The sequence below is a fragment of the Pistacia vera genome, unplaced genomic scaffold (assembly GCF_008641045.1).
Source record: "Pistacia vera cultivar Batoury unplaced genomic scaffold, PisVer_v2 Contig563, whole genome shotgun sequence".
In the NCBI taxonomy this organism is placed as follows: Eukaryota; Viridiplantae; Streptophyta; class Magnoliopsida; order Sapindales; family Anacardiaceae; genus Pistacia; species Pistacia vera.
Window position 1 is genome coordinate 419,552 of NW_022196405.1, and position 27,980 is coordinate 447,531.

General features: G+C 35.6%; 2 protein-coding genes across 2 annotated transcripts; both read right to left on the reverse strand.

The window, feature by feature from the left end:
* Positions 1–14,470: 14,470 nt before the first annotated feature.
* LOC116108364 (heavy metal-associated isoprenylated plant protein 28-like) lies at positions 14,471–15,468 on the reverse strand. Its single transcript, XM_031394611.1, has 3 exons — positions 15,418–15,468; positions 15,008–15,083; positions 14,471–14,913 (listed from the first exon to the last, which is right to left on the reverse strand). The coding sequence occupies exons 1-3, from the start codon at positions 15,421–15,423 to the stop codon at positions 14,504–14,506; spliced, it is 492 nt and encodes a 163-aa protein (XP_031250471.1). The 5' UTR covers positions 15,424–15,468; the 3' UTR covers positions 14,471–14,503.
* Positions 15,469–20,823: 5,355 nt separating this feature from the next.
* Positions 20,824–22,924, reverse strand: LOC116108408 (floricaula/leafy homolog). The gene is made up of 3 exons (XM_031394660.1): positions 22,823–22,924; positions 21,945–22,073; positions 20,824–21,316 (listed from the first exon to the last, which is right to left on the reverse strand). Exons 1-3 carry the CDS (start codon positions 22,922–22,924, stop codon positions 20,954–20,956), a joined length of 594 nt encoding a protein of 197 aa, XP_031250520.1. The 3' UTR covers positions 20,824–20,953.
* Between the last annotated feature and the right edge of the window lie 5,056 nt (positions 22,925–27,980).

The window sequence follows — 27,980 nt, forward strand, 5'->3', positions numbered from 1 at the left end:
TTCTCAAGCCACCCAAAATACAATGTATAAACAGAATTGAGTGAATCTACTATTTAAATTGTGAACACTATAGGAAATATTACAACTCACATATTATTAGCAATTAAACTGAATTAACCACATTTGGTGGTGGAAACTTTCAATTTTGTAAAGATCATTTCATCTTATCGTGATAGAAGATTATATAGATGATTTCTTTTCATATTTAGAACTAGTGCACTTGTATAAATTGATACTCTATGATCAAACAAATCAAAACATTGATTTCTCATATAATTATTTGTCTGTTCCTTAAGATCACCATCACAATGTTTAGGTACTTGATATTTTTCATCGTTGCATTTTTAGTCATTGCCGACGCTCATGGACTCACCCTTGCAGATGCAACTCGCGTTGACGTTGACCATTTGAGGAAGTTGCAATCTAGGATATCGAGGTTGGTTCCAAGTGGGCTAGATCGCTTAGATTGTGTGCTTAGATCTCTCAGATTAGAAAGAGCTCACTAGCTCTCAAACTCTCAAGCTCTCAAGCTCTCAAGCTCTCGAGCTCTCGAGCTCCCAAGCTATCGAGCTCTCTAGCTCCCAAGTTATCAAGCTCTCAAGCTAGCTCTCTAGCTCCCAAGCTATTGAGCTCTCAAGCTAGCTCTTAAGCTCTCGAGCTCTCGAGCTCCCAAGCTAGCTCTCAAGCAAGCTCTCTAGCTCTGAAGCTCTCGAGCTCTCAGGCTATTGAGCTCTCAAGCTAGCTCCTAAGTTATGAAGCTAGCTCTCTAGCTCTCAAGGTCTCAAGCTCCCAAGCTAGAGAGCTAGCTCTTTAGCTCCCAAGCTCTCTAGCTCCCAGAGTGCTCAGATCATGCGTTCAAGATCGTTGAGATCACGTATTCAGATCATTCAGATCTCTCTTTCAAGAGGCCAAATCGTGCCGCTAAGCGTACAGATCATGCTTCCAAGCATCCAAAACGCGCTTTTGAGTGCTCAGATCGCTAACCCTATGCTCTCAGATCAAGCTCTTCATGCTTTCTAATCGAGCAATGCTCTAAGATCAGGCTCTTCATGCTTTCTAATCGAGCAATGCTCTCACATCAGGCTCTCCATGCTTTCTGATCGAGCTATGCTCTCACATTAAGCTCTCTATGCTTTCTAATTTAGCCATGCTCTTAGATCAAGCTCTCCATGCTTTCTGATCGAGCTATGCTCTTAGATCAAGCTCTCCGCGCTTTCTAATCAAACTCCTCACACTCTCAGATCGAGCTCTTTATGCTCTCTGATTGACCTCTTTATGTTCTCAGATCGAGCTCTTTATGCTCCCTAATTAAGCTCATAAGCTCATTTATTCGCTTGAGATCACGTGTTCAAGATCTCTTAGATCTCTTAGATAGTGCCAGACATAACTCAAGTTCTTCAATTCAAGACTGCAGAATATAGTGCAACAACCATCCAGATCAAAGACATAAGTTTTTGAAGCGCGATTATGTACTCCAAAAACTAGGGGGCTATTGTTGTGCGGTCAGTCCGGAGAGGACAATTCCCTATTAGGAGAGAATATATTTAAATTGGCTCAATTTGGAAGAAATATATTCAGATTGACTCTCCAACTAAGGTAGCCGACAATCATGCAACTTCCTAATTCTACATATTTGAATCTTATCTCAACTCTATCATGTAAATGGGTGCTATATAAACCCATCACAACTTGTTTTCTGGGGCTGGACAATTGTTCTAAGCAAATTTTCCTAGGAATTATACTGTTCTTTGTAAGCTCTCAAAAGCAATAAGATAACAGTGGACGTAGGCTCAAGTTCTAATTTGTCGAACCACTTTAAAAATCTCTTTGCCATTTACTTTATTGCATTTATTATTCATCCACTGTTTGTTATTTGTAATCACGCTCACATCTATTCCTGTTTCTACATGGTCAATCAGAATTCTCTGTTTGTTTTAGATTTTTGTATTAATAGGAATGAAAGATAACAAAGGAAGAATCACCACTAGGTGGCTTGATGGTAAAAGAGCAAAAGAGGATCTAAGTTTACATAGTCTACTGAGTTCGATTCCCCATTTGGTTGGGGTTAATCCCCCATTATTCCAATAATGTCGTCTTATAATAAAAGATTACCACCTATTAGTGAAAGATGGAATGCATGGAGAATGATGCATGTGATACTATAAAATGTATATTCATATTTTGCAAAAAAAAATCAATCAAATTGAAAAACAAGTAAGGTATAACTTGTTACCTTAAGTCCTTAGCAACCTTGTAAACTTTTAATTTCAAGAGAAATTAAACAAAAGAGTATTCACACTAAGGTAAAAGAAGAATTAGGCCAAGAGAGACATTTAGGGTTTTTAGAAATTTTGATCTCTATCTTAAAATTGGTTTATCATTTCTTTATTTATGTAACCTTGTAAACAATTCAATAATTGTTTTGAACTTCCTTAAACAATTCCATAATTGTTTTGGGGTTGTAAATAATTCCATAATTATTATGAAGTTAACATTTAATCACAATTAACAATTTAACTCTTAAATTGTTTACATCACAATTTAACCCTTAAATCGTTCATATGTTTACAATTACAACCCATTGTTAAATTCAATTTGATATAAATAAAATGATTAATTATGAATTGGAATTCTATTTAATTCCAATTAGGAATTTAACTCTTAAATTATTCATAATAACTAATATAACCCTCCATTGAATCTACTTCAATGATAATAATATAAATAACTTTATTACTGTTGGTAGGTGCTAGCCAACCTTGGATAATCAACTCTCTTTGGCTATTTCTCCATTCTCCTTAGTTTTATATGTGACCTCTTAGATTCACTGTGGCCTAGCCGTGGGCCCAATATCATAGTCTATTCCGATATGTTTTGTCATAACTCTTTATGAACAAAACTTCTATCGATTATAGTAGGCATCTAGCAGTGCTCCATAACCCTAAGTCACAATGAAGATATACTTCAACGAAACCTTTTATAATAATACGCATTGTATAATCAAATCCTTCCATTGTCTAATCCCAATTAAGAATGGATTCATGGTATGTCAAAATCCTTATCTTAATTTTATATCAAATTGACAATCAATACATATGGAACGTGTCACCATGAAACAACCTTTTAGGTAACATTTTATATACCCCGGCTGAAGATTTTCCTTTTCCAATGTATTTTGACATTTGTCTAGGAACTTGATATCAATCTATACCAAGTCAACGAATCTCATCTTGACTATCACTTGTCCTCACACATAAACAACACATGGCCAAATCGGTTTATTAACACATGACATGATTAGCCTCTTGTTTATACACCATATGAACCATATGCGTTTATGCAGAATCCAACCGTGATATCTCAGGTCTAAGGATTAATAATACACTAGTACGATCTTATGATGAATCATTGACTACATTTTAAATGTCCATGTGATTCATCATAAATACCCATATTCGATAAACAGTTCACTAATCGTATCCATGCTAATGCCCTAGTGATATAACTTTTATAATCACCCACACTAATACCATCACATGATATTCTACGGAGGCATTCAACATGCCTACTATGTAATATAATTGCCCAATTAATATTACCTATATAGGGAATACTTTGATGATTTTGATCTTCTAAAGATTTGTATCATCCGGACATTTCACATGTAATACATATATATAAATGAAGCAACAAACCACATGTGAAATAAGAACACTTTCTTCTATTGATAAGATAAAAATTTATATACAAAATATATACATTAACATATATATACAAAACATAATGCCTTGGAACCGATGACACGATTGGTTCCTAGGGCATACACTAACAATTAGACCTGGCAAAACGGGTCCAGACCTGTAGGTCGACCCGTGCTTGAGTAAAAAAATAGGGTATGAGTCTAATGTATTGGACCTATACCCGGCCTGGCCCGTATTATCAATGGGGTTATACGAGTAAACCCGTGAGTGCCCGCGAGTACCCGTTTATTGTTTAAAAAAAAAAACGATTTGAAATCCCTAAATCAATTCGACTCTCAACTCTCAAGTCTCATCTCATTCTCATCCTGATTCCCATCGTCGCCATCTCTGATCTCCTCTCTCTCACCATCGCCACTGGCCATCTCCTCTCTCTCACCGTCGCACATTTCCTCTCTCACTATCTCACATTGTCACTGTCGTTGTCAACATCTCCTTTCTCACACCTCCACCATTGCAGATCGGTGAGTTTTACCAAAGATTGTATCAAGCGTAAAGTATATAAACCCCTTTTAAGCTTTGATAATTTGACTTAAAAGTAGGTAATGATTTGGGATTCATTCATCAGATATCCTCCTCAATTATTTTAACATTTGTGCTTGTAAAATAATAGCCCTATAAACATGTTTCTTTTTTCAATCAAGTTAGAGATTCTACGTTTACATAACAACCAGGCATTATTTAATCTAATACAGATTAAAACAACCAGGTAAAGTGTGTGTGTTTGTGTGTTTTTTTTATATTTAATTTTTTAAGTCTGTGGCTTGTAATGCTATATGCGTGTTTGGTGTTTGTGAAAATGTCTCTGTGAATTTTATGACAAGGGGTTTTGATTTTGAGATAGCTTTTTATGTTAGGTGTTACTGGTTTTGCTTTATGTTTTACTTTGATGAAGTTTTGTTGATGGAAAAGACTTGCAGAGAAGACCATGGGAAGTGATTTTGTGAACATAAGTGGCTTTTTGAGTTTTGCTTTATGCGAAGATAGTCGATTAAGTTAAGTTTGTTATCGTAGTTCTAAGACTGAAGGTTTTAGATTTTTGGGAATCTTAGCTTCAGCTGGCTTTGACGAAACAGAGAGAAAAATAAGTGGAGAAAATCTTTTGAGGCTAGTGAAAGATATTGTGATTGAAATGAAGTGAGAACACTAGAGCTACTCTATTATGTTTTTGTTGGAAATTGGGATGATGAGAAGTTTAAAAAAAAGTGTTGCACTTAAACAAGAGGAGGTAAATGCAAATCTTTTGATATAATTATTGTTCTACTTGTTGCAGTCCATTGAAATAAATAAATTCTTTATGATTATTGGGTTTTGTTTAGTAGCAAAATGTGAATAATGAATGACGGGTATTTGGAAAATGGAGTGTATATTTATATTAATATTATTTTAATTACAGTAAGTCAATATAATTTAATCGCATTTAGTTTTATTTATTTTTCAATCTATTTTAATGTAATATTTATATTAATATTATTGTAATATCACCCAGTCAATCTAATATATATATTTTTTTTGGTAGTCTCAAGCATTGACATTGTGGATTCTAAAACTATAGATACGGATATGGTTAACGTGAGAGCAAGTGACGATGCTTCTAAGGTAATGCCACCTCCTTCTAATTCTAGTATTTCTGCAACTAGTTCTAGAAATAAACATAAAAGATCAGCAGTTTGGAATTACTTTGGACATATGTTGATGAGAATAAGAATGAGAGGGCTAGGTGTAAGGTATGCAATAAAACTTATGCATATGGTAGTGCCACACATTGGACTAAAAATTTGAAGCGTCATATGGGAGATTGTCCAAAACGTGGCAACCATGATGTAGGGCAATTATTGATTGATCATGATCATAGATTGCAAAGTAGAAAGATTAGTCAAGAGACTTATCGTGCATATATGACCTTATCAATTATTCAACATAATTATCTATATTCACATGTGGAGAATCAAGGAACTAGGAGAGTCTTTTCGTATGTGTGTAAGGAGCTTAAGCATTATTCTAGGAACACCGCTAAGGCAGATTGCTTAAAAATATATGAAAAGATGAAGCAAAAAACTAAGCTTGAATTAGGGAGGCTTACTAGTAGAATATGCTTAACTTTTGATGTTTGGACTTCTAGTACAACTGAGGGATATATTTTTTTGACAGCTCATTATATAGATGAGGATTGGGAGTTACAAAGTAAAATACTGAACTTTTGCCATATTCCTCCTCCACACTCAAAGGTTGTTTTGGCAGATAATATTATGAATTTCTTGCAAGAGTGGGGAATTGAAAAGAAAGTTTTCTCAATTACTTTGGATAATGCAAGTAGTAATGATAGGATGGAGGATATGTTAAGGAACCAGCTTTGTATGCAAAATAATTTGTTATGTAGGGGTGAATTTTTCCATGTGCGATGTTCTGCACATATCTTGAATCTTATTGTTCAAGAAGGGTTAAAAGGTACTAGTGTCGTTTTAAATAAGATTCGAGATAGTGTGAAATATATTAAAGCAACTAAGGCTAGAAGAATCAAGTTTGGAGAACTTGCTGTACAAATGGGGGTGAAAAGCTTAATAGGGTTGAGATTCGATGTTTCCACTAGATGGAATTCGACATTTTTAATGCTTGAAACGTAGTTAATATATCATCCAATGTTTGTGGCTTTATCAACAATAGATCCCAGTTATAAACTTTGTCCATCAGATGACAAATGGGATAGGGGGCGAGGATATGCAAGTTTTTGGAATTATTTCATGATATTACGACTTTATTCTCGGGTTCCAAATATCCTACAACAAACTTGTACCTGAAATGTGTGTGGGAAATTCAATTGCGTTTAATTGAAGAGAGGATGAGTGAGGATGACGTTGTTAGGAGCATGGCGAAATAAATGATCCCAAAATTTGCAAAATATTGGGATTCTTATAGTCTTGTGTTGACGATTGCAATTATTCTTGACTCAAGTTTCAAGTTTCAGTTTGTGGAGTATGCTTTCAAGAAAGTTTCTGATTTAACTACTACCACAAGGAAGTTGGAGGTTGTTAAGAATAACTTGCAAAAGCTTTTTTAAGCTTACGAGGCTCAATGTTCCAAAGAAGTTCCTATGAGTGGTCCTACTCTTGGTAGGCGTGTAGATAATTCTTTTGTAAGTCACTATACTTTTTAGTTTTTATATTCTTATGATAAATAAAATATTGTTTATTGTTTAATTTTAACTTTTGACACTTAACTATTTAAATGGTGCAGGATTTTGAAAACTATGAGAGTGATTTTATTTCCACTAAGAAATCCGAATTAGATCTTTATTTAGAAGAAATGAGGTTTGATCGCATCAAATATCAGAATTTGGATATCCTCGATCATTGGAAGAATAATTGTGATTGTTATCCGGTACTTGCCATGATGGCTCGTGATATCATGGCAATACCAATAACATTCGTTGCTTCGGAGTCCGCTTTTAGTATTGGCAGTAAAGTGCTCAACAAATATCGAAGCTCACTTCGACCTAAAAATACAGAATCTTTGATATGCACTCGGACTTGGCTATATGGATATGAGTTTACAGGTAACATGTTAACATAATATTTCATATATTTTATTATTTACATTTATTAATATTTGTAGTTGATCATTGTTTTGTAGATAATGATGTGAATGATGATTCGGATGAAGATCTTGATGTGCCATTAACTAATCCCGGGATTGTGGAATCAAGAGACTCTATCACCCCCACTGTGGGATGAACATTTGCTGCCCAAGAATGTTTTTTGTTGAACATTTGATTGTGTATTTGTTTATTTTAATTGGTATTTGTACTTTTATATTATATGTTATTGACTTGTTGTGTTTGTTTGTGTATTACTATTAGTGATTATGTATTTGTTTATTTTGGTTGGTATTTATAGTTTTGTATTATATGTTATTGAATTATTGTGTTTGTTTATGTGTTATTTGTTTATTTTGGTTCCTATTTGTTTATATTCTAAATTAAATTGAATTTATAGAAGTTGATTTTGGGAGTGTAAATGTAAAAAATTAAAACTACAAGATTTTGGGGGTGTAACTGTCATAATTGAAAACTATTGGGGGTGAAACTGCAAAAATTAAAACCCAAAGAGAGAAAAAATGGGCACCGTGAGTCCACCCGTACCCGCATAAAGTAGGGTACGGGCCCAATATTTTGGACATGTATATCTTGAGTTGTATTGGGCCCATACCCGTGACGGCCCGACCTGAACCCGGTCCACCTGTTTGTTTTGCCAGGTCTACCACCTATATAACCAACAGTGATTACTATTGGTATTGGAGGATTACCAGAATCTTATATTATTTGATAACCAAACATGATAATGTAAGTAATATAAGATGACATTATTGGAGTAATGTCAAATACCCCTCAACCAAACGCACGATCCCATTAATCTTCCAGGTTAGAGGTGTTATCGAGTCGAGCCGAGCAGAGTTTTTGGCTTAACGAGCTCGGCTCATGAAAGAGAAAGACTAAACGAGCCGAGTACGAGTCGAGCTGAGCCATAAATTATATGGCTTGGCTCAGCTCGGTAATGGTTTTGACACATTTCGAGCCGGCTTTATCCAGCCGAGTTCGAGCCAGCTCGCGAGCCAACTCCAAATAATTCTTTTTTTTTTTAATTCAATTTTTTTAAAAAAAATTTGCTGGGCAGCAACTACGCGTCTGATTGTCTGACTTGCCATTAAACCCAAATAAATGCAAATCTCAACTGCCAGCTTTTACTTTGATGTTGAATCAATGTTCAATATTGAGAAATGAGTAAATCTAGTTTAAAATATGGCAGGTGAATTTAGAAGGGCTTAAAATTGAAATATCATAATTTCACTTTTCATTAATTTGCTGGGCAACACCACCACGGTCAACCACCAGTAAAGCAATTTCAGTTTGCTCTTCCTGAATTCTTTCACTGGAAAAAGCCCCCTGTTACGGACAAACAATTCACGAAAAAACAAGTTAAAATCCAACAAAAATCATACAGTTTGAAGAAACCCCAAACCCCAAACAAACAACCCTAAACCTTAAACAACCATCGAAGATGATGAAGACCCGACGAAGAAACCCCCTACTCACCGATTAAAGTTCGACGAAAATCCCATGAAGATGATGACGATCCGACGAAGATGATTCATATTTGACGAAGATGACGAAGCTCAAACGAAGATAACAAAGATCCGACGAAGATCTGACGAAGCTCGGACAAAGATGAAGAAGTTCCGATGAAGATCCAATGAAGATCAGACGACGGTGACGAAGATCCGATGAAGATGAACAAGATCCCACGAAAATGCAAAAAATATTTGGCTGATGATGGAGAACAAAATCGTTAGTTTGGGTCTTTGGGAGGAGTTTGATTCAAACTTTTACGGCAAGGGTTCTACTGGTGAAGGATTTCGACGATTTGAGATTTTAATAACAGGGGCCATTTTGTTATTTTTTAAAACTTGTATTGCATTATTTTCAATTAAATCCCAATAGTTCATAAATTCTTAAAAAAAACCCCCCGGTATTTCGAGCCAGGCTCGGCTCACGAGCCTAACGAGCCAATTCGAGCCGAGCATGGCTTGAACTCGGCTTGTTTTGTATAACGAGCCGAGTCGAGCCAACTCGTTATCAGACAAATCAAGCTGTTAACGAGCCGGACTTGTGCCGAGCTGAGCCGGCTCGCGAACGGCTCGGTTCGTTAAGCAACCCTATTCAAGGTAATCTATCTTCTCATTAAGAATATGTTTAGTTAAGAGAATGTTATATTACTAGGAATGTTATATTAAGGGAAATATAGATTACCTTGAAGATTACTGAAAATGTTTAGGGAAATGTGTTTGGTTAGGTTATAATAAATTGGTGGGCATGTTATATTCATATGCTTGGTTAGGAGGTAAATGGGTAGATATGTTATTCAGATTATTAAATTGCCCTCCTTTTAATAATATAATATTATTTTTTGAACCATCTCTTTTACACCCCTACATTTGAAATTTTGTTAAAACACCCCAACCATATAAAACTTTAATTTGTAGCAAAATCACCCCCACCCACCCCAAGCCATTGCCGATAGCCAGCAACCACCGCGAACAATTATTGAAATGGTGTAGGATTGGTCGAATCTGGTTGGTCGTGTGCCGGTAAGGCCGTTTCATGGCTAAAGATGTGATCGTGAAGCGACCATAGATCGGGCCATGAGTAAGCCAGATCTTTGGCCATGATCTTGCTGTTTCGGCTAGATTGAAGGCAAGAAACAGCCAAATCGACGCACGGCTAGCCAGATCCTACCGGTCGTGTGTCGATATGGCGATTGCTGTCGACGGCTAGTGGTGGTCTTAGGTGGTTGGGGGTATTTTGTTAACTTTTAAAATTTTTGTGGGTGGGGGTGTTTTAGCTAAATTCTCAAATGTAAGGGGTTTGGGTAATGGTTATTTGGTAGACATTTGAGGGCAATTGTCTGTGAGATTGTATTTAATTAAGGGCAAAATTTATATAAAAATTAGATTATCTTGGTAATCTTTTAATAACACCTCGTGGCAAGGTAATTTGATTAGCCCTTATATTATCAACAGTAAATACTATTTACAACAAAAGATTACCGCAATATTTTATTACTTGTAAACCAAACAAGGGAATCTTGAAAATTAAACGAAGATTATCAGAGTAATCTTATATGACCCCAAACCGCATTCCCAATAATATAACATCGCCTTAACCAAACACCCCCTAAAACTAAGGAATTTAAGGTATATATATGTTGATACAGAAATCCACAGCAACCAGCGAGATCCGATCAACCTTGCTGGGATCGAAACTGATGTGTGCGTGATTAAGAATAATCAGCAATGTAAGTAAAAAGAATGCAATAAAGTAAAGACAATGAGAGTTTTAAAGTGGTTCAGCGAGGTTAGCTCTAAAGCCTACGTCCACTGTTTTTGTATTTACTGTGAGAGCTTATAATATAGTTCCTATGTGAAATTTGTAACCCCTTCTTGCCTGTTTGAGGGGGTTTATATACAAGATTTGTACAAAAAAGAGAGCGAAATTAAGGGGATTACAATTGATCTGAATCGTAATTATGATATTCTCGCGATTGGGAGCTGTGATTGCACAGTGATCGTGGTTGATCTAGCCATTCCCGTAATATCTGGGATTTAAAATAATCTGGAGGTTGATTGAATGATTTCTTGAACTGTCCATGACTAACTTATGCTAGGTCGAGCTTCAGCTCGATGAGCTTATGCTGGGTTGATTAATCGTTGTTGTCCAGCTCATTCTTGGTCGAGCTATATCCTCGCGTTGGCCTAAGCTTGGCGGAAAAGCCACACACAACATTTGCCCCCTAGCGTTCGATGCTCGCTTCAGGCTTCGAAGACTATTGCTCGATTTGATGCCAAGTTTGGCTTCTATAGTGAATCTCTGAGTGCATGTCCAAACGGGCTCTTATGGTCGACCTTACATTTGGCCGACCTACCTCACGCTTGGATCTCCCATGGTACCTGTCAAAATTTAGAATATGAAAAGTCAGGTTATAAAGATAATTTCCGCTTGGTTGTGTTGCATTAAATGTGGCAGCCTTTGTCAGTTACGTTTCATCAAGTGTGGGCGACGACAGCTGTTCATGCGCGAAGTTGAGGCGACATGCGACGACGGTTGTCATTACTGCAATCTGACAATTCATCGCTCCTCGTGGATGGTCGACATGTGGCCACACCCAAGGGCTAAGATTGCTTGACAAAGGAAGGGTGAGGATCGACTTTAAGTCGACAGCCACGATTAAACCTCGCCCTTTTGTCTCTCATGCAAACCACTGTAAAAGGTGGCAAAAAACCTCCGAATAGTCACTCTAAAAGTTATTTTGACTCTTTCTTGTTGTTGTTCTTGCGTCATTATGATGGTCTTTCTCACGAGTTCTCGGCACTTTGCCTATTCTGATAAGGCTTCTCTCCCTTATTCTCTTTTGTTTCTCTGATTTTTTGCGTCCAAGGGTGGCTACTGTAGTGGCAATATTGGATGTGCTAAGGTTTTAGTAAGGTTTTTTGGGTGCGTCTCCGGCGATCTCAGATTGGTTGCGTATTTTCGTCGCATTGCGCAAGCTATCTCGAGTGCCTGAAATAGAAGCGAGTGTAAAATGGTCGTCGATTTGTTTGAGCTCTAACATATGTTCGCTTCTTTTTTTAGGTACCTAGAGTTGAGTTACAACCATGTCGTCGTCTAGCAGTCGTACAAAAGATCGAATGTTCAATTCGTCGATAGGCTGGTAGCCCTTGGGGATGTGTTCCCTGAGGTTTCTGAGGAATTCGTCGCTCGAAGCTCGGACCCCGATATTGTGGGCTTGTCCGATCGTGCTTCGATTCAACTATCCTAATCTCCGCCGTCTCTAGTCCATAAGCTACGAAGAGAACCACAATCCTCAATTACCTCTCGAACGCATAAGGGCGGTCTACGCGCTACCACTTAACTTGATGGTTCCAAGGGAATAGTCTCGGGAGAATCCCTCACTTGGATGGGTAGCTACCTTTGAGACTTTCCTTAAGTGCGGGGTATCCAATCCCCCGCATTACTTCATCAATAATGTACTGAGGCGATTCGACATTGTTCCTCTTTAATTGACAATCAACTCTTACGTGATCATTATCACGATGTATATCGTGTACATGATCGCTAAATTGGACGAGCCATTAGTTGAAGAGCTCGTCCACTTGTACAAACTCAAAAAAGGGCAAGACCAAACATACTACCTTTCCAAAGTGAGGAGAGTATGTTTTAACGGACTAATCGATGTTCCGAAAAAAGTTCTATAATGGGATTCCCAGTTCTTTTTTTACGAAGCCCAAGATACTGGCGTCTTCGCTGTGGAAGCGAGTAAGGGTCGGGCTTCCCGTGTATGTGCGAGGTTTATTCTCAAGCTATACATTCTAACTGATTGTCCTGTTTTATTTTTGTAGTTAATGTCGAGCAGAGTTATCTTCCATCCGTGAGCTTATAAAGGCTGGAACATTTTAGCTATCTTCCGAACAATCAATGCAACATTAATGAGCTTCTTACATTTCCTCACCTGAAAGCGTACGGCTTTTATCAGGACAAAGCCAATTTCTTAGCACTTCTAGAGAAAGCTAAGTTGTTGCTTGCTCGCACCTGCTTTTCCGCGCAAAATAGATTGCTAATTCTCTTGCCTTTTTTCCTTACAGCAATATGGGCGAAAAAAGAAGAAAGCGGCTGCCAGCAGTTGCTACAAAGACTCTGATTGCTTTGGGGATGAAACAGCTCGTGAAAATTGCTAGTTCGAAGTGCACTGGTGGCGAGCTTGGAGGAGACCCAAGTGCGAAGAAGCCTGCGACTGCCATTAAGGCAGTTGGTAGGAAAAACATCACGGAGCCCTTAAAGGGGCCAGTGAAGAAGGCATCCGAACCAACTGGAGGTTTGGGAAAAAATAAAGCACTTGAGCAACAAATTGGCATGGGCAAAGAGATCGCCACGCAAGCTGATGATCTTCGAAAGGAAACAGCCAAAGGCTTGGCCAAGAAGAAAATCGCTCCTGCTGGCGAGACAGGTGCTTTTAAGACGAACAAACCTGGCTCGACCCAACCAAAGAATAAGGAAGCAAATGAAGCGGCCCAAGCCGCGGTCGATGGGCTGATCGACTAACTTCCCGACCATATTAGTGTTGTGTCCACGGTGGCTAGGGAATGTGTCACCCTAAGAATATTCGCGGTAGCTAGGGACTCATCTCCCTCCCAAATGTTAGCTTTAACCTGCAGCTACACGGCGAATGTACCGATAGTTCGTGTCCCCCCTTCCCCCTCCCCCCTTTTGCAGGTTATTCTCGTTTCTTGCTGATTTCTCGTCTCCTCTTTTTAGGTTGCCATTGCGAGCAAACTTATGTACGAGGAATGCACTGACACTTTAGAGGTGAACCACCAGAAGTGGCAAGCTGCAAAGACGATAAAGGAAGATGTTATGGCTAGGGCCGAGCTTGTAGAGAAAGAGAAAGAAGTCAGACTTGCTGAGCTCGAGCGGTTCAGGGGGGAAGTCGCGACCTTCCAGGTCAAGGAAAGGGAATTCCTTAACAAACTTGAAGCGAGTGAGGTTGCTTAGGCCAAGGTGATGTTAGAGTAGATGCCCTAGAGCCAATCAATTATTGTGGAATTGACTCTTTGTAATAATGTTCATTAATCAATAAAAGGCATTTTATTCTATATCGCGTAAATCATTATTATTGCAATATGTATTGATATATGTCCTTAGAATGGTAGAGCCGTGACGAGGGTATCTTTATCATTACTCTAATAAAATAGGTGTATGTTGTTTATTTATTTTATTTATAAATGGGGTTTTATGGTTTGGGAAATAACAAAAGATACCCAGCGTTAAATGGTCTTTATAATGTTTAGCTCCTGACCATGACATGCCATTGAAATATTAAAGAAGGTATAACTCAATATATTTATGCTATTTATGAATTTTTTTCCTCACTTATCTATATTTAAAATTAACGTTATTGATTCTGATTAAATTGATAAATTATGTAATATACTAATATGTATATATTAATTGGTGATATAACCGATGTAGCATCTTTATCATATTATAAATTTATTGTAATGGAATTATCATTCACTCTATTATGTGTTACGTAGGAACCAATCACATCATGAATTTAAAAAAAGTAGTAATATATATTTTGCAACGTTATATATATATATATATAGAAAATGACAAAATTAATGAGGTAGATAATTAATTACATAATGGAACAAGCATTAGGGTTTTCGTCACTGAACAAGGCAGAAGCGCGGTCATCAATGATACGAGAATAAGGTGCAGGTTGATAATAACCATAACCGTTGGCAGTGTAGCCATGCTCCTTGTAATTGTATGATGAAGTAGAAGGTAGGTGTTGAGATGAACGGTATTGGTAGCCGTAGGAGACAGTTGCAGCAGCTTCAACTTCAACTTGGTTTTGATAGTTGTAGTTTTGGTGTTGGTGGTGTTGTTGATAGTAGTAGTTATGGTATTCTGGGTTATAAGGATATGGCCACAGCTCCGCTCTCCTTCCAGTCTTTCTCACCGTCTTCAGAACCTTCTTTTGCTCTGCCCATCCCATTACTGTTACCTTCTGCGTCGCTATGTCTATATCTATGTCGTCTACTCCTACATATATCCATCAAACATAACCATAATCATGAAAAACACTGTATTACACATGAATTATATATATTTATATATACAAGATTAAGAGAAATACCATCTAGTTTTTGAAGAGCTTTCTTGATCTTACTCTCGCACCCTGCACAGTCCATATGCACCCTCATCTCTACTATCTGCAAGACAAAAACGAAAACAACGATATATAGTGGCACGTTTTTATATTTATACACACCATTATTAAGCGTTATTGATAAATATGACATGAAATCATTCGAATAATAACATGAAATGAATCATAGAAATACGTATAGAAAATGTTTTTCATTTTCTTTAAAAGAAATAGTAATAATCAAACACACCTTCAAATTTAAAAACTATATATGAAATCTTGAGCAGAACCCAAAATGTGAGAATATATATAATAGTTAGATAATAAACGAAGCGCCGCAGCTTATAAATAGAAACAGAGGCAAAGAGTTATATATTTATAAAGAGAAGAGGTCTCACCGTCATGTTGAGATCAAGTTTTAGAGATTTTAAACTTTGGCTTCTAACTTCTCCAACAGTTCTGTTATGAAGAAAGAATGCAAACACGATGTATATATATATAGGGTGAACCCTCCCTTACCCTTATGAGAGAAGGCAATAGGGATAAGATAGAATATTTTAGAACTAAAATGTTATAGTCGCCTACAGGGCTTTTATTTCAACTTGCTTACAAGAAACAAAACTACGAGTAAGATTCCAGGGAAAGTGCATGGCAGCTACTAAGAGATGTTTATGTATTGCAAGCTGCGCAAACCCACCTTTACAAGTAAGACTTCGTCCCCGTTTAAGAATAGTTATATGTGAATGTGAGTAAAACGTATATATAATTACATATGCAACCTCTTAATTAAGTGTTAAGGTAAGAGTATCAAGTTTCTTGGGCAGTAAGACTAAGAAACTTGTAAGCTATATATTAAACTTCTACGTTTTGGTAATTGGGTCAAATCAATAATATATGGCTTAAAGTTTGGATTGTTAGATGATACTATTCAAGAGAAGAATATGTCATGATCAACTGATTAATTATTGATTTATATAATCATTGATGTATAGTAAATTATATGCTTGATAACGACATCGATACCTTCTTTGAAATCGTCTTGTGTGCACAATTTCGTTGTTTTTAATAATAGTGACCGATTAGTTTTATAATTAAGTTGACAAAAACTTTTCTAATGTATTTTCAGTAGGGAATGAGAAAATTACAGATTTCAAACAAAATGGCAACTTGCAGGGTAGGGAAATTTATAAAAAAAAAAAAAAAAAAAAAATTTGGTTACGCTCTCCTAATTTGAAGAGCATTTAGTTATAGCATCAGATGGCGTAATATGATTACATAATCAACGATTATAGTCTATAGAGTGACTACATTGATTTGTTAAGTGGAAAGAACCTTGAAATTACTTGGAATATTCAATTTGCAGTCGTTATATATGTTATCAGATGATTCAACAGAGTAAATAATCTATTTCGATTTGGTGGCTAAGCTACGTCATCTGTAAATTTAATAGCTGTGGCAGATTTAGCATAGTGCCTGTATGGATGCACTAGATTATGGTTGTTATTTGTTATAATTGATATACTATTATTATATTGATCGATATGGCATTACTGAAAAGAATTTCATAATATAATCATTAAATATACAAAATTTAGTTGGGTTAAAACTTTTCTCAGAACATTTTTTTTTGTAATTAGAATTTTAAAGCTTAAGAAATATATGGGCATTTTTATTAGTCATTAGTCCACTAAATATTATCATTTCACTAAAATATTCTTTGAAATAGTGTATAATGTAATATTTAAGATACTAATCTAGTGGTAAGGTAATTATGATTTGATACCATCACCAAATGGGAAATGGCAGTCAACCACAAGTTTTATCTTGTTTACCAAAAAAAGTGTTAAGTAATTGCACGTTGCTAATATTGTTATTTGATTGGAAGGTCAATGAGCTCACAACTATAAATGGTAACTGCTAAGTTTACAGAAGGACATACAAGACAAACTGAAATCATGTGTTAGTCTAGTGACCCCAAAAGTAAAAAGGTTCTTTTTATTACCGAAAAGAGATTCAATGCAACGGAGATATGTATCGAAGAATATTGTTGCTTTTCCCAGTTTTGGAAAAAAGTCTTTCATTTTTTTCAACACAAAATATCAATGTTCTGAAAACCAGACCGGACTGGCTGGGAACGGGTAGCCTCTATGATCCGATTCAGGTTCTAGGGGTTTTTTGTTATATTTTAAACCTATAGGGGCTAACTTGTAATTTTTTAGGGGTGCTTTTGCAGTATTTCAAAACCTTAAGGACACATCAATTTTTACGGGCACTTTTTGAAATATATTAATTTTTTATGGACTCATTTGCAATTTTTAGGGATATTTTCAATATACTAAAATTTAAGGGACTAATTTATAATTTAAAAAAAAATTGGGTGCTGATATTACGGGTCAGACCGAGCAAACCATGAACCAGGCCCTTAACCAAGTCAAGGCTTGCAAAATATTATGATCTTAAATGGCAATGTTCTGATGGGCTCCGTTTGGTTCATTATTGGGTAGTTTTTAAAATAATCTTTTGAAGAAAGTTAAATTGGATGGGTATAGAATTTTAAAAATTAACATAAATACCCCTATGTTTATTTATTTACTAAACACCCCTATAATAAAATATTCAAAGTTAACAAAAACACCCCCAATCCACTCATAAATACGGACAACCGACCACCACTGTTGGAGGGTGGCCGGAGTTGCCTTATCAACGTATGACCGGCTTGATCTTGGCGATCGTGTGCTAATATGGCCTTTTCCGGCCAGATCCACCGTGGATCTAGCCGAAAAAGGCCATATCTGGCCGCATTTGGTAGTCAACGACGGCTAAAGATCTAGCCGTTGACGGCCAGATCTTTGGCCATAGATCTGGCTTTTTCCTGCTAGATCCAATATGGATTTGGCCGGAAAAGGCTAGATCGGCGTACTACCGGCCAGATTCAGCAAGTAGTACGTCATTACACCAGATTCTGGCCAGCTTCCGACAGTGGTTGCCGGAATCTGGTAAATTTGGGTTACTGGGGTGTTTTTGTCAATTTAAAAAAAAAAATTGGGGGTTGTTTAGTTAAATTAATAAATTTAGGGGGATTAAGGAAATTGAATAATTTAGAAAACTATTATGAAAATAGGTGAAATAAAGTTAACTTTTTTGGGAAAACTAGAATAGTTTTCCCAATATGTGAACCAAACGGAGCCATGATGTTTGATGATTTTAATAATAAATATAAGTACACAACATATTTTATTTTGTAACAGTGTTAATAGTAACAACCTTGTAAGCGAAAATATTCTAAAAAATTTGACTGGAAATGGTCAGATCGATGCACAGCTAACGAGATCTGATTAGTCGTACGCCGTTTCAGCATCAGCAGTCGGCGATGGTGGCCATATTCCATATTTGGCTACCAGTCTTGGGTAATTTTTTAAGTTCAAGGGTATTTATGTTCTAAAATTTTCGTATATAATGATAAAATAGTCCATAAATATTTTTATAAATTGTATTTAAAACAAGGGCATTATTTTCCAAAAATTTTAATAGTAAGGGATAAAATTGTAACAAAATTTATGTTACTAAGTAATCCTCAAATACCTAAGAAAATGATTGTATTTAAATTACCACCTATATAACTAACCGCAAAAACTATTGACTTTAGAAGATTACTGAAATCTTATATTACTTAACAATCAAACATGATAATATGGGGCCGCTTGGATCGGGGGTAAATAAATAACGGAGCTAATCTTCGTTTATTTTGTAAAATTCCTATGTTTGGTTTGTAAGTAACAAAATATTATGAGAATCTTTTATTGCAAATAGTGGTTACTGTTGGTAATGTAGGGGGTAATCTTATTACCTTGCTAGGGGGTGTTATTAAAATATTACTGGGGTAATATGATTTTTCTACCAATTTTGTCCTTAATTAAAAATCATTTCGGACATAATTGCTCTTAAATGTCTACCAAATAACAATTAGCTCAACCCTCTACATTTGAGAAATTAGCTAAAACAACCCAACCATGAAAAAGTTTAAGAGTTAACAAAATACCCTCAGTCACCCAAGATCATCGCCAGTCGTGACTCATCATCGCCAACCACCGGCGTTAATCGCTGTAATAGTGCACGACTAGCGGGATCTGGGCATCTGGCCAGTTGTGCGCCAGTAACGCCTTTTCCGGAGATCCATGGTCGGAAACGACTAGATTTGGTGTTTCTATGGCCGTTTCACGACTAAAGATGTGGTCGTGAAATGACATGACCACATCTTTGGCCGTGAAATAACCATAGATCTAGCCCTTTTTTTGCCATAGATTTGTGATCCATGGGCATTTCCGGCTTTGTTGGTGCACGGTCGGCCATATATGGTCAGTCGTGTGCCATTTCATCGAATGCCGGTGGTGGTGGCTGGATGTCGGCAATGGCTTGGGGTGGGTGGGGGTGATTTTACTATAAAATAAAGTTTTATATGGCTGGGGTGTTTTTGCAAAATTTCAAATGTAGGGGGTTAAAAATAATAATAAAAAATACTATTATATTAATATTTAAAACGGAAGGCAATTGAGTAATCTATATAACATACCCACCCATTTATCCTTTCAACCAAACATACTACTCACCAATTTATTTGAACCAACCAAACATATTTTTTAAAAATTCTTAGTAATCTTCAAAGTGATCTTTTTTTTCGTTAATATAATATACCTATATAATAAAACATTATATGATCCAAATGGCCCCTATAAATAATATAAGATGTCATTACCTTAATAATGTGTATAACCCAAACTAAGCAACCCCTAAGAGTAGAGGTGGACAGGGACCGGTCCCAAGTAGGCCCAGGCCTGGGCACGTTTGGGACTGGTCCCATTTAAGTAGAGGTGGACAGGGACCGGTCCCAAGTAGGCCCAGGCCTGGGCACGTTTGGGACTGGTCCCAAATGGGACCAGTCCCAGGCCCATGAGAAAAATTAGGACCTGGACCAGGCCTTAGGCCTAATAGGGACTGGTCCTATGGGCCCAGGACCGGTCCTAGGACCAGTCCCATGGGGCTTGGATAATTAATTTTTCCCCTCTCAATTTTTTTTTTTTTATATTTTGGGGGCAAAATAAAATTTTATGGGGGGATTTTAGTATTTTTTAGGGGTAAAATTTATAAATTTTATAAATTTTTTACACCTGGAAGATTTTTTTTTTTTTTTAAATTTTGTAAACTGTCATTTTAGCCCTCTTAATTTATATTTATTTTCAAATTAACAGGGGGTTTTATGTAATTTGACAAGGAACTATATTGAAAAAATACAAATTTTTTTGGGCCCAGGCCTGGGACCTTGGAGGAGGGCCCAATGGAGGGCCCGAGCCCTCTTCCTTAGGCCTGGTCCCGTTTTGGGACCAGACCTCCTAGGCCCGGTCCTCTCGAAGACCAGTCCTAGGACCAGGTTTTCGCGGCCCAAAAGCCCAGCTCTACCTAAGAGCTTGTTTGATTGAAAGTAATCTCCCATTACGGTAATGTCATCTTATATATCCAATTTACTAATAAAATCATCTATTGGTTCAAGAACTGGGCTATGTTACTTAAAAGTTACTTATTATGTTGTATATGTACAAACATGTTATAAAATAATTTTTAGCTAATAATAAGGTAGTACAGTCAGTACTCAATGTTTAATCAACACGAATAAACAAGGATATGTACTTAAAAATGCAGATAGTTGATCAAAAACTCAAAGTTCTTCATTCTACGGAAATGTTATATGGATAATAAATCAAATAAGATAAAAGAAAAATGAAAGAACACGTACGATTGATGTGATAAGACTCTGATTAATTAGTTGCTATAAGTCTAAATGAAGTGAGATTACAAACATTCACGAATAAACACTCCGCTAACAGACACCATAAATACGATTAATCACTAGGCAAATCGGTCATTCAGTGAGGCTTTAATTTAGAAAGGCAGTTGATCAGCCCCGCCAGACACAGAGCTAGAAGCAGCGACACTATTGCGCTCAGCATGACAAAGTTGACGCAGCTTCGTGGGCACGTACCAAATGGCCAGACGAGGATGCGCATTGAAAATGGCATCAATATCCCAGCCTTGCCGTGCTGCAATGCCCACAAGTGGCTTATAACAAGCCTGTCTCCAAGCCCCCACGTTCTCTCCTCTTTCCTTGAAAACCCTCCTCAGTGCATCTGATGCCTCCTCGTCCAGGCAGTGCAACGCATAGCAGTGCACATAGTGTCTCATCTTTGGCTTGTTAATGTAGCTTGCACCAGCCTTCTTTGCATACCTAAACACCTGATTTGTCACCTGCAAATTTCACATGCCCAACTTACACATTTCAATTCAAAAGAGTTGACTAAAAGATTATTATGCGTGAGCATCAGACATAATAATTGAAATGAGCTTGTTTTGTCGCTTCTTTTTATCTGGATGAGATTAAATGCTCTGTTCCTTCAGCCTAGAGGCTCTTGGCGCAAAGTGGCAAACAAGGTTTAGGGATGCTATCTTGAGGATGCATGCAAGTGTCCTCTGTACAATGAGATGAAATTTTCTTTTAACCAGAAGATACAGCATAACCCTGACTAAATCTTGCAAATATAATCATCCGATTACGTATGATCGTGATCACAACCACCAGGACATGCCACCTCACTATTTGATTTGTAAAAGGACACCAAATTATTTAAGAATCCTTCTGCAACCTGCAATTTTCTGCCCACAATTCACAGGCCCCGTACTGCGACTTGTCATATTTGCATGGAACAGCTTGTCACTAAAGTACCTCACCGGGGGGCCAAATCCCGGCCAAATTCTAATAGCTCCAGCTCATAGGCTGAGTCAAGTCACGAGTCAATGCATATGTATAATGGTCAGGATTGTGGATTCTGGACCGTCCTAGTGATGAAATGGACGGTCTAGATTATAGAGCAGTTACCTTGGTTGGGCATTTTTCGCCACGCTCCTTGGCGATGTTCTGGACTTGGATCAAGAAATCACGGCATTGCTCATAGAGATGGAACAGGTAATCAAGGCCGTTTTTTTTGCCACGTGCCACTTCACCCGGCTCCNTGGTTAGGGTTTAGGGTTGGGGGTAAGTTTTCGGGAATATTATTACCTAAATAGTTGAGCATTTGGTCTAAACTAGCCTTATATCTCAATTCACTCATGTAGACCTTTTTGTCCCCACTTTTTAAATTTTATGGACGACATTGCCCTTGTTATTGTCACTATTTACATAAATGTCATTGTACCCAAAACTAACCACCACTACCAGCCGCCATCGACTGCCGAAAGTCACCATAATGGCATAAGACTAGCCATATATGGTTGGTTGTGTACCGATGAGGCCTTTTCCGGCCATGGATCACATATCCATGGTCGTTTCACAGTGAGATCTGGCCGTGAAATGACCAGATCTATGACACTACCGCTGGTCGTCGGCAGTGGCTGGCTGTCAACAGTGGCTTGGGGTGAGTAGGGGTGTTTTTGTTAAGTTTAAAACGTCTTTGGTTGCTACGTGTTTTTGCTAAATCTGAAAAGTAGGGGGTTAAAAGAATCATTCAAAAAATAATAATAAAAAATAATATTATATTAATATTTAAAAAGGAGGACAATTTAGTAATCTATATAACATACCCACCTATTTATCCTCTCAACTAAACATATTGTTCACTAATTTATTTGAATCAACCAAACACATTTTCTAAACATTCGTGATAATCTTAAAGGTGATCTTTCTTTCCGTTAATATAATATCCCTCTATAATTAAACATTGTATGATCCAAACGCCTTCTGGACGTTAAAAAAATTACCCAAGGGTGGTGGCTAGATCTAGCCACCACCATTAGTGCCAAAACGGCGCACAATAGGCCCGGATCTGGCCGACCGTGTGTCGATTTAGTTGTTTCGGCCATATCTCTAGTCGAAAACTTCCAGATCATCATAGATCCGGTCATTTCCAGCCATATCTATTTGGCTGTTGTTGACTACCAAAACATTAGCTGTCAATGATGGCTAGATCTCTGGCCTTTGACGACAGCCAGATCTCTGGCCATCAACAACTAGAACTCTGCCCGTTAACGATAACCAAATCTCTGGCTGTTAATGACGGCCATTTCTACCCACCAAATTTATTCCTCCCAACCAAACATATTAATATAATATATCCACCAATTTATTCCAACGAACCAAACACATTTTCTTAAACATTCCCAGTAATCTTCAATGTAATCTATATTTCCATTAATATAACATTCCCAGTAATACAACATTCCTGGAACCAAACATACCTTTTAGGTCTATGCTACATAGAGTATGAATTCACTAAATTTTAAATGACACCTCAATTTAGGGTTAATTTTGTCAATTCTCCTTATTTATATGTTAATTGAAGTGTAATACTGCACAATATAGAGGTCAGGTAATACAACTGTGTAACATAACCAAAACAGCACTGATAAATTCCCAAAGTGGACATTTGAAGTGACAAAATTACCCTCTATCACAATGGTTTTATGTTATTTTGCTAGACCAATATAATATTTGAAAAATATAACACCCACAACTTTTTCTCACAAACTTCCTCTCACAACTTTTACGTGACAGCTCGCAATTGATTAGTTCATAATGAGTCTCACCTGATAAATTACGATTGACCAATTGCGAACTGTCAAGTCAGGATTGTGAAAAACTGTTGTGAGTGTATAATTACTCATAATATATTTGCACGTTTGTTTATGAAATCATTTTTCTATTTTTAATGTGTTTTTCCATCTTGTAAATTGTAAAATGTGTAACAAAGTGTTAATATATATATATATATATATGTTTTATTTTCATAAAACAGAGAATTTAGGAGAGAGGAGATAGAAAAAATCCAATAAAAAATGAATTTTTTTCCTTTCTCTCTTTTATCTTCTTCCTCCTTTGTAGTAAAACGCATACTTTTTCTTTCAAATCAATATTTTTAACATAAAATTGCAAATGGGAATAAAAAATTGATATATTTGAGAAACCCTTGGAAATGAACAAAATAAATAATAATTTGAAGGGGTTTTATTTGTTGCGTAGGTGATAAATTTAATAACTTTTTCTCTCTCTTTTTTTTTTTTTTTTTTTTTTGTTTCTGGTGTTTTCAAGCTATCATATTGATCATAGAGTAAACGGTATGTTCCCACCAAAGGTTTAACGAAATGACAAGTTCATACTATTGGTTTCATAAATTTTAAATTTACACTCTTAAAATAATGCCGTTAGTGACTATTAGGTTTTAATACAAATGCGGAGATGTTATCACCGAATTGTACTTTTGTCTTCTTCTTCTTTATCTCCTTTCCTCTGGTTTTACCAAATTACCTTCCCACCTTTTACGCGGACTCTTTGCCTCTAGCAAATGTGCGACCAATGGTAAGGTAATGTTACCGCACCCACAAGACAATTCCCTATCATTTATATATTTAAAATTAAACTAAAAAAATAAATTTTAATTTTCAATAGATAATTACATTAAACATATAAAATTTTCATTCTACGTAGTATGATAAATGGAAAAAAAAGTTAAAAAGATTTTAAAATTTTCAGTATCCCAATTTTCTTTTTAAATTAAAAAATAAAATAAATTAGACCACAGTTTTAAAATCTTTTTTAATTAAAAAAATCTATTTTTATGAGTGAACAATTTCTATAATTTATCTACATTAGCTTCAGTTCGGCTTTATTTATTATTATCAATATCATTTAGTATTGTATAAAATATTTACAAGAAAAGTCATTAATTTAAAGAAATTAATCCCTCCGTTTTATTATATTGTGTTTATACTTAGAGCATCTCTAATGTGCTCTTTATTTTGAAGAACATCTTTTATATAAATAAAAAGCATCTTCATTAATTTTTAAATATAAATAACACAATTTTTATTCAAATCCAATACTCTTTAAATTTAATAAAGATGTTCTTTATTTTTAAGAAAGAGACTTAATGAGAGAGAGAATTGATAAATAAAATGCATAAAAACTTATAGTTTTTTAATTAAAATTAGGATAGAGAGTGAAATTTGACTCTCTAAAGGTGGAGAGTCAAACTCACTCTCTAATTTATATTTTAAAGATAAAAGTCTATTGGACCCTTGTTAATTGATAGACTCTTTATAATTAAGAGTTTGGATCATATAAAGAATCCTTAAAGATACTCTTAAACAATACCATAGATCTAAGTTATATTATTATTTATTGTAAAAAAAAAAAAAGAGATTTAGCCAAATTTAATTCTATTCTAATCATTGGGAGATTTCCGTGTCGTCCCAAAAATAATATCGTTGACTTTTAGTTAACCCTTATTGTAAATAATAATAATTTGTGTAAATTAAGATGGCAATTTCTCATTTACAATTTTGTACTGGTCCATAGGACCATAGCTAGAGTTTGGAATTAGGCAGACTTTATTATCAGAGAATTAATTATGTCAAATATTAATTTTTAATTAATAATACCATTTATTTGCTACGTCTAATAATTTATATAACATTCATCTTTTCTCGTCAAGTTAAAAAGATATAAAATATTATTTACAACTTGTTATCTTCTCTACACTGAATATAAGAAGAGACGAGACCCATTGTATTGTATCATGTTGTATACAAAAAAAAAAAAAAAAAAAAAGTTTCAAACAACTTTTGAAAGGAATTTTTTTTTTTTTTTTTGCTGCAAAATTCAAATTAATATATATATAAACACCTTTAATGTTATTTTATTATATGTTTCGTAAAAAATTGACGTTCCTAATTTTTGTTTAACTTCTTTTCTCCCTAGTAAGTTTCCCCATTATTCAACGCTTTGCATGATAAGACAAATGAGGGTATTGTTGAGATTTCGTTATTCGGCTAATGGCGTAAACCTATTTTCCCTAGTGTCAGTTTTGGAATTTGATGGACAAATTTTTTTAAGTAATATTACATTCACAACTTAATCTCATAACCTTCTTTTACAACTGCAACGTGATAGTTGAGTTGGAAATATAAGATTTACATCACACAACGTAAAGTTAAAAACTGATTTTGTATTAAATTAGTATTAATGGTCCATGCTTTGCTTCAGTTTCAAACATTTTTTTTTTTTTCAGTTTTTGTAACCATTATAACAGGAGTTATGACAGTCATTAAATTTGACTATTAAAGTTTGATGGGAGCTTTGCCTATAAATTGAGATTTTGGTCTCTAGGCTCACTCACTCAACTCAAACAAAATATACAATCATATTGAGTATTCGGAGAGCTTAGAAGAGCCAAATGCAAGAGAGATAATAGTCAGTGTGTGATTGAGAGCATCAATGGCTGAAGGTAAGTTCCTTGTTTTTCCTTTAGTTATTTTTATCCCTTTAGTTTGTCAATTCTGCATCTAGGATCAAAGATTGTCCAACATTTGGTATCAGAGCTATATAATACATTTGCCTTGATGTTTTGCAAAAAAAAAATTTGAGCTCTCTATTCATGGCCGTTTGAAAAAAAAAAAAATTTCAAAATCAAAGTTTGTTCTTTAGTTGTTTTTAATGCAAATAAATGTTAGAAATCATTAGAAAATTGGATTTCTATCATTTTTGGGCTTTGAAACAATGATTCTAGCGTTTAAATGGTGGATTTCTAGTCGGGTTTGGCTACTGGGTTTGCAGGTATGAACCGAGAAGATGAAGAATTTTGTTTTTTAAGGAAATATGTCTAATTTTGCTCATTTTAATTATGCATATTAAATTCATTTTGGTTTAATCATATGCAATTTGGATAAGTTAAACTAAATTAATTATGCTCATATTTATTTTTCCATGAATTGATTTATTTATTTTTTTCTAAATTAATACATGCAATTATATATGGATAAAAGCATGAAATTAAATGTTATGCCTAATATTATAACTTTAAATTAGGCAATATTTTATGCTTTAAGTTATGAGAATATTTTGTGCATAATAATATGTTAGTTATAGTTAAAATTAGGCAATTTATTATTCTTATATTGAGATTTTCTTATGCTATATATAAATTTTCTCATGAAACTTAATTTTATAATGTCTTGTGATCCATATAATTTTAATTAATTAAAGATTAGCCACAACATCTTTAGTTAAATAAAATTATATATTATGATAGTTTATGTTGATGCAAGAATTACACCAACTAGAGTAATCTGATTGACCTTAGTGGAACCAGAACCGATGTGTGCATGATTAAAGATAACTAGCAATGTAATGAATGTGAAAACAGTAATGCAAAGAACACAAAAGGTTTTTAAAGTGGTTCAACAAGTTTGAATCTGGAGCCTACGTCCACTGTTTTTCTTACTTGCTTAGAAAGCTTACAAGAAAGTGATATAATGGCTAGAACAATTTGCTAACCCCTTTTCCGTCGTTGGAAAGGGTTTATATACAAGTTTTTTTACAAAGGAAATAGCGAAATTAAAGGAATTACAATCAAGATAAAAGTGCAATTTCGATATTCTTGCTAAGATCGCTCGAAGATCGTGCTAAGATCGCGCTATCACTGTTGTTGATCTAATCTCTTCCGAAATATCCGGGATCTGAGCTTATCTGTGATTTGCTTGAACAACTGTCAAAATTGATCGCGACTAGCTTATGTTGGGTCAACCTATGTCTCTACAAGCTTATACTAGTTCGGACAAGTGTTGAGTCGAGCTGATTATGGGTCAAACTACAACCTGGCGGAACTTCGACTTCTTTGAGCTTAATGGAAAAATCACACACAACATTTGCCCCTAGTGTTTGGTGGTCGTTTCAAGCTTCAAAGACTAATTGCTCGATTTGATATTAAGCTCAAACTTCACAAGTTGTATGTTGAATGCAGATTTGGCCGAGATTCAAGAGTCAAACTTAATCTCAGTCGACGTGAACAAGACTTAGACTTTTCTTTGCTATGACATTCACGATAGACCTAGAATTTGAAATGAGGGGCATCCGAGTAATTTC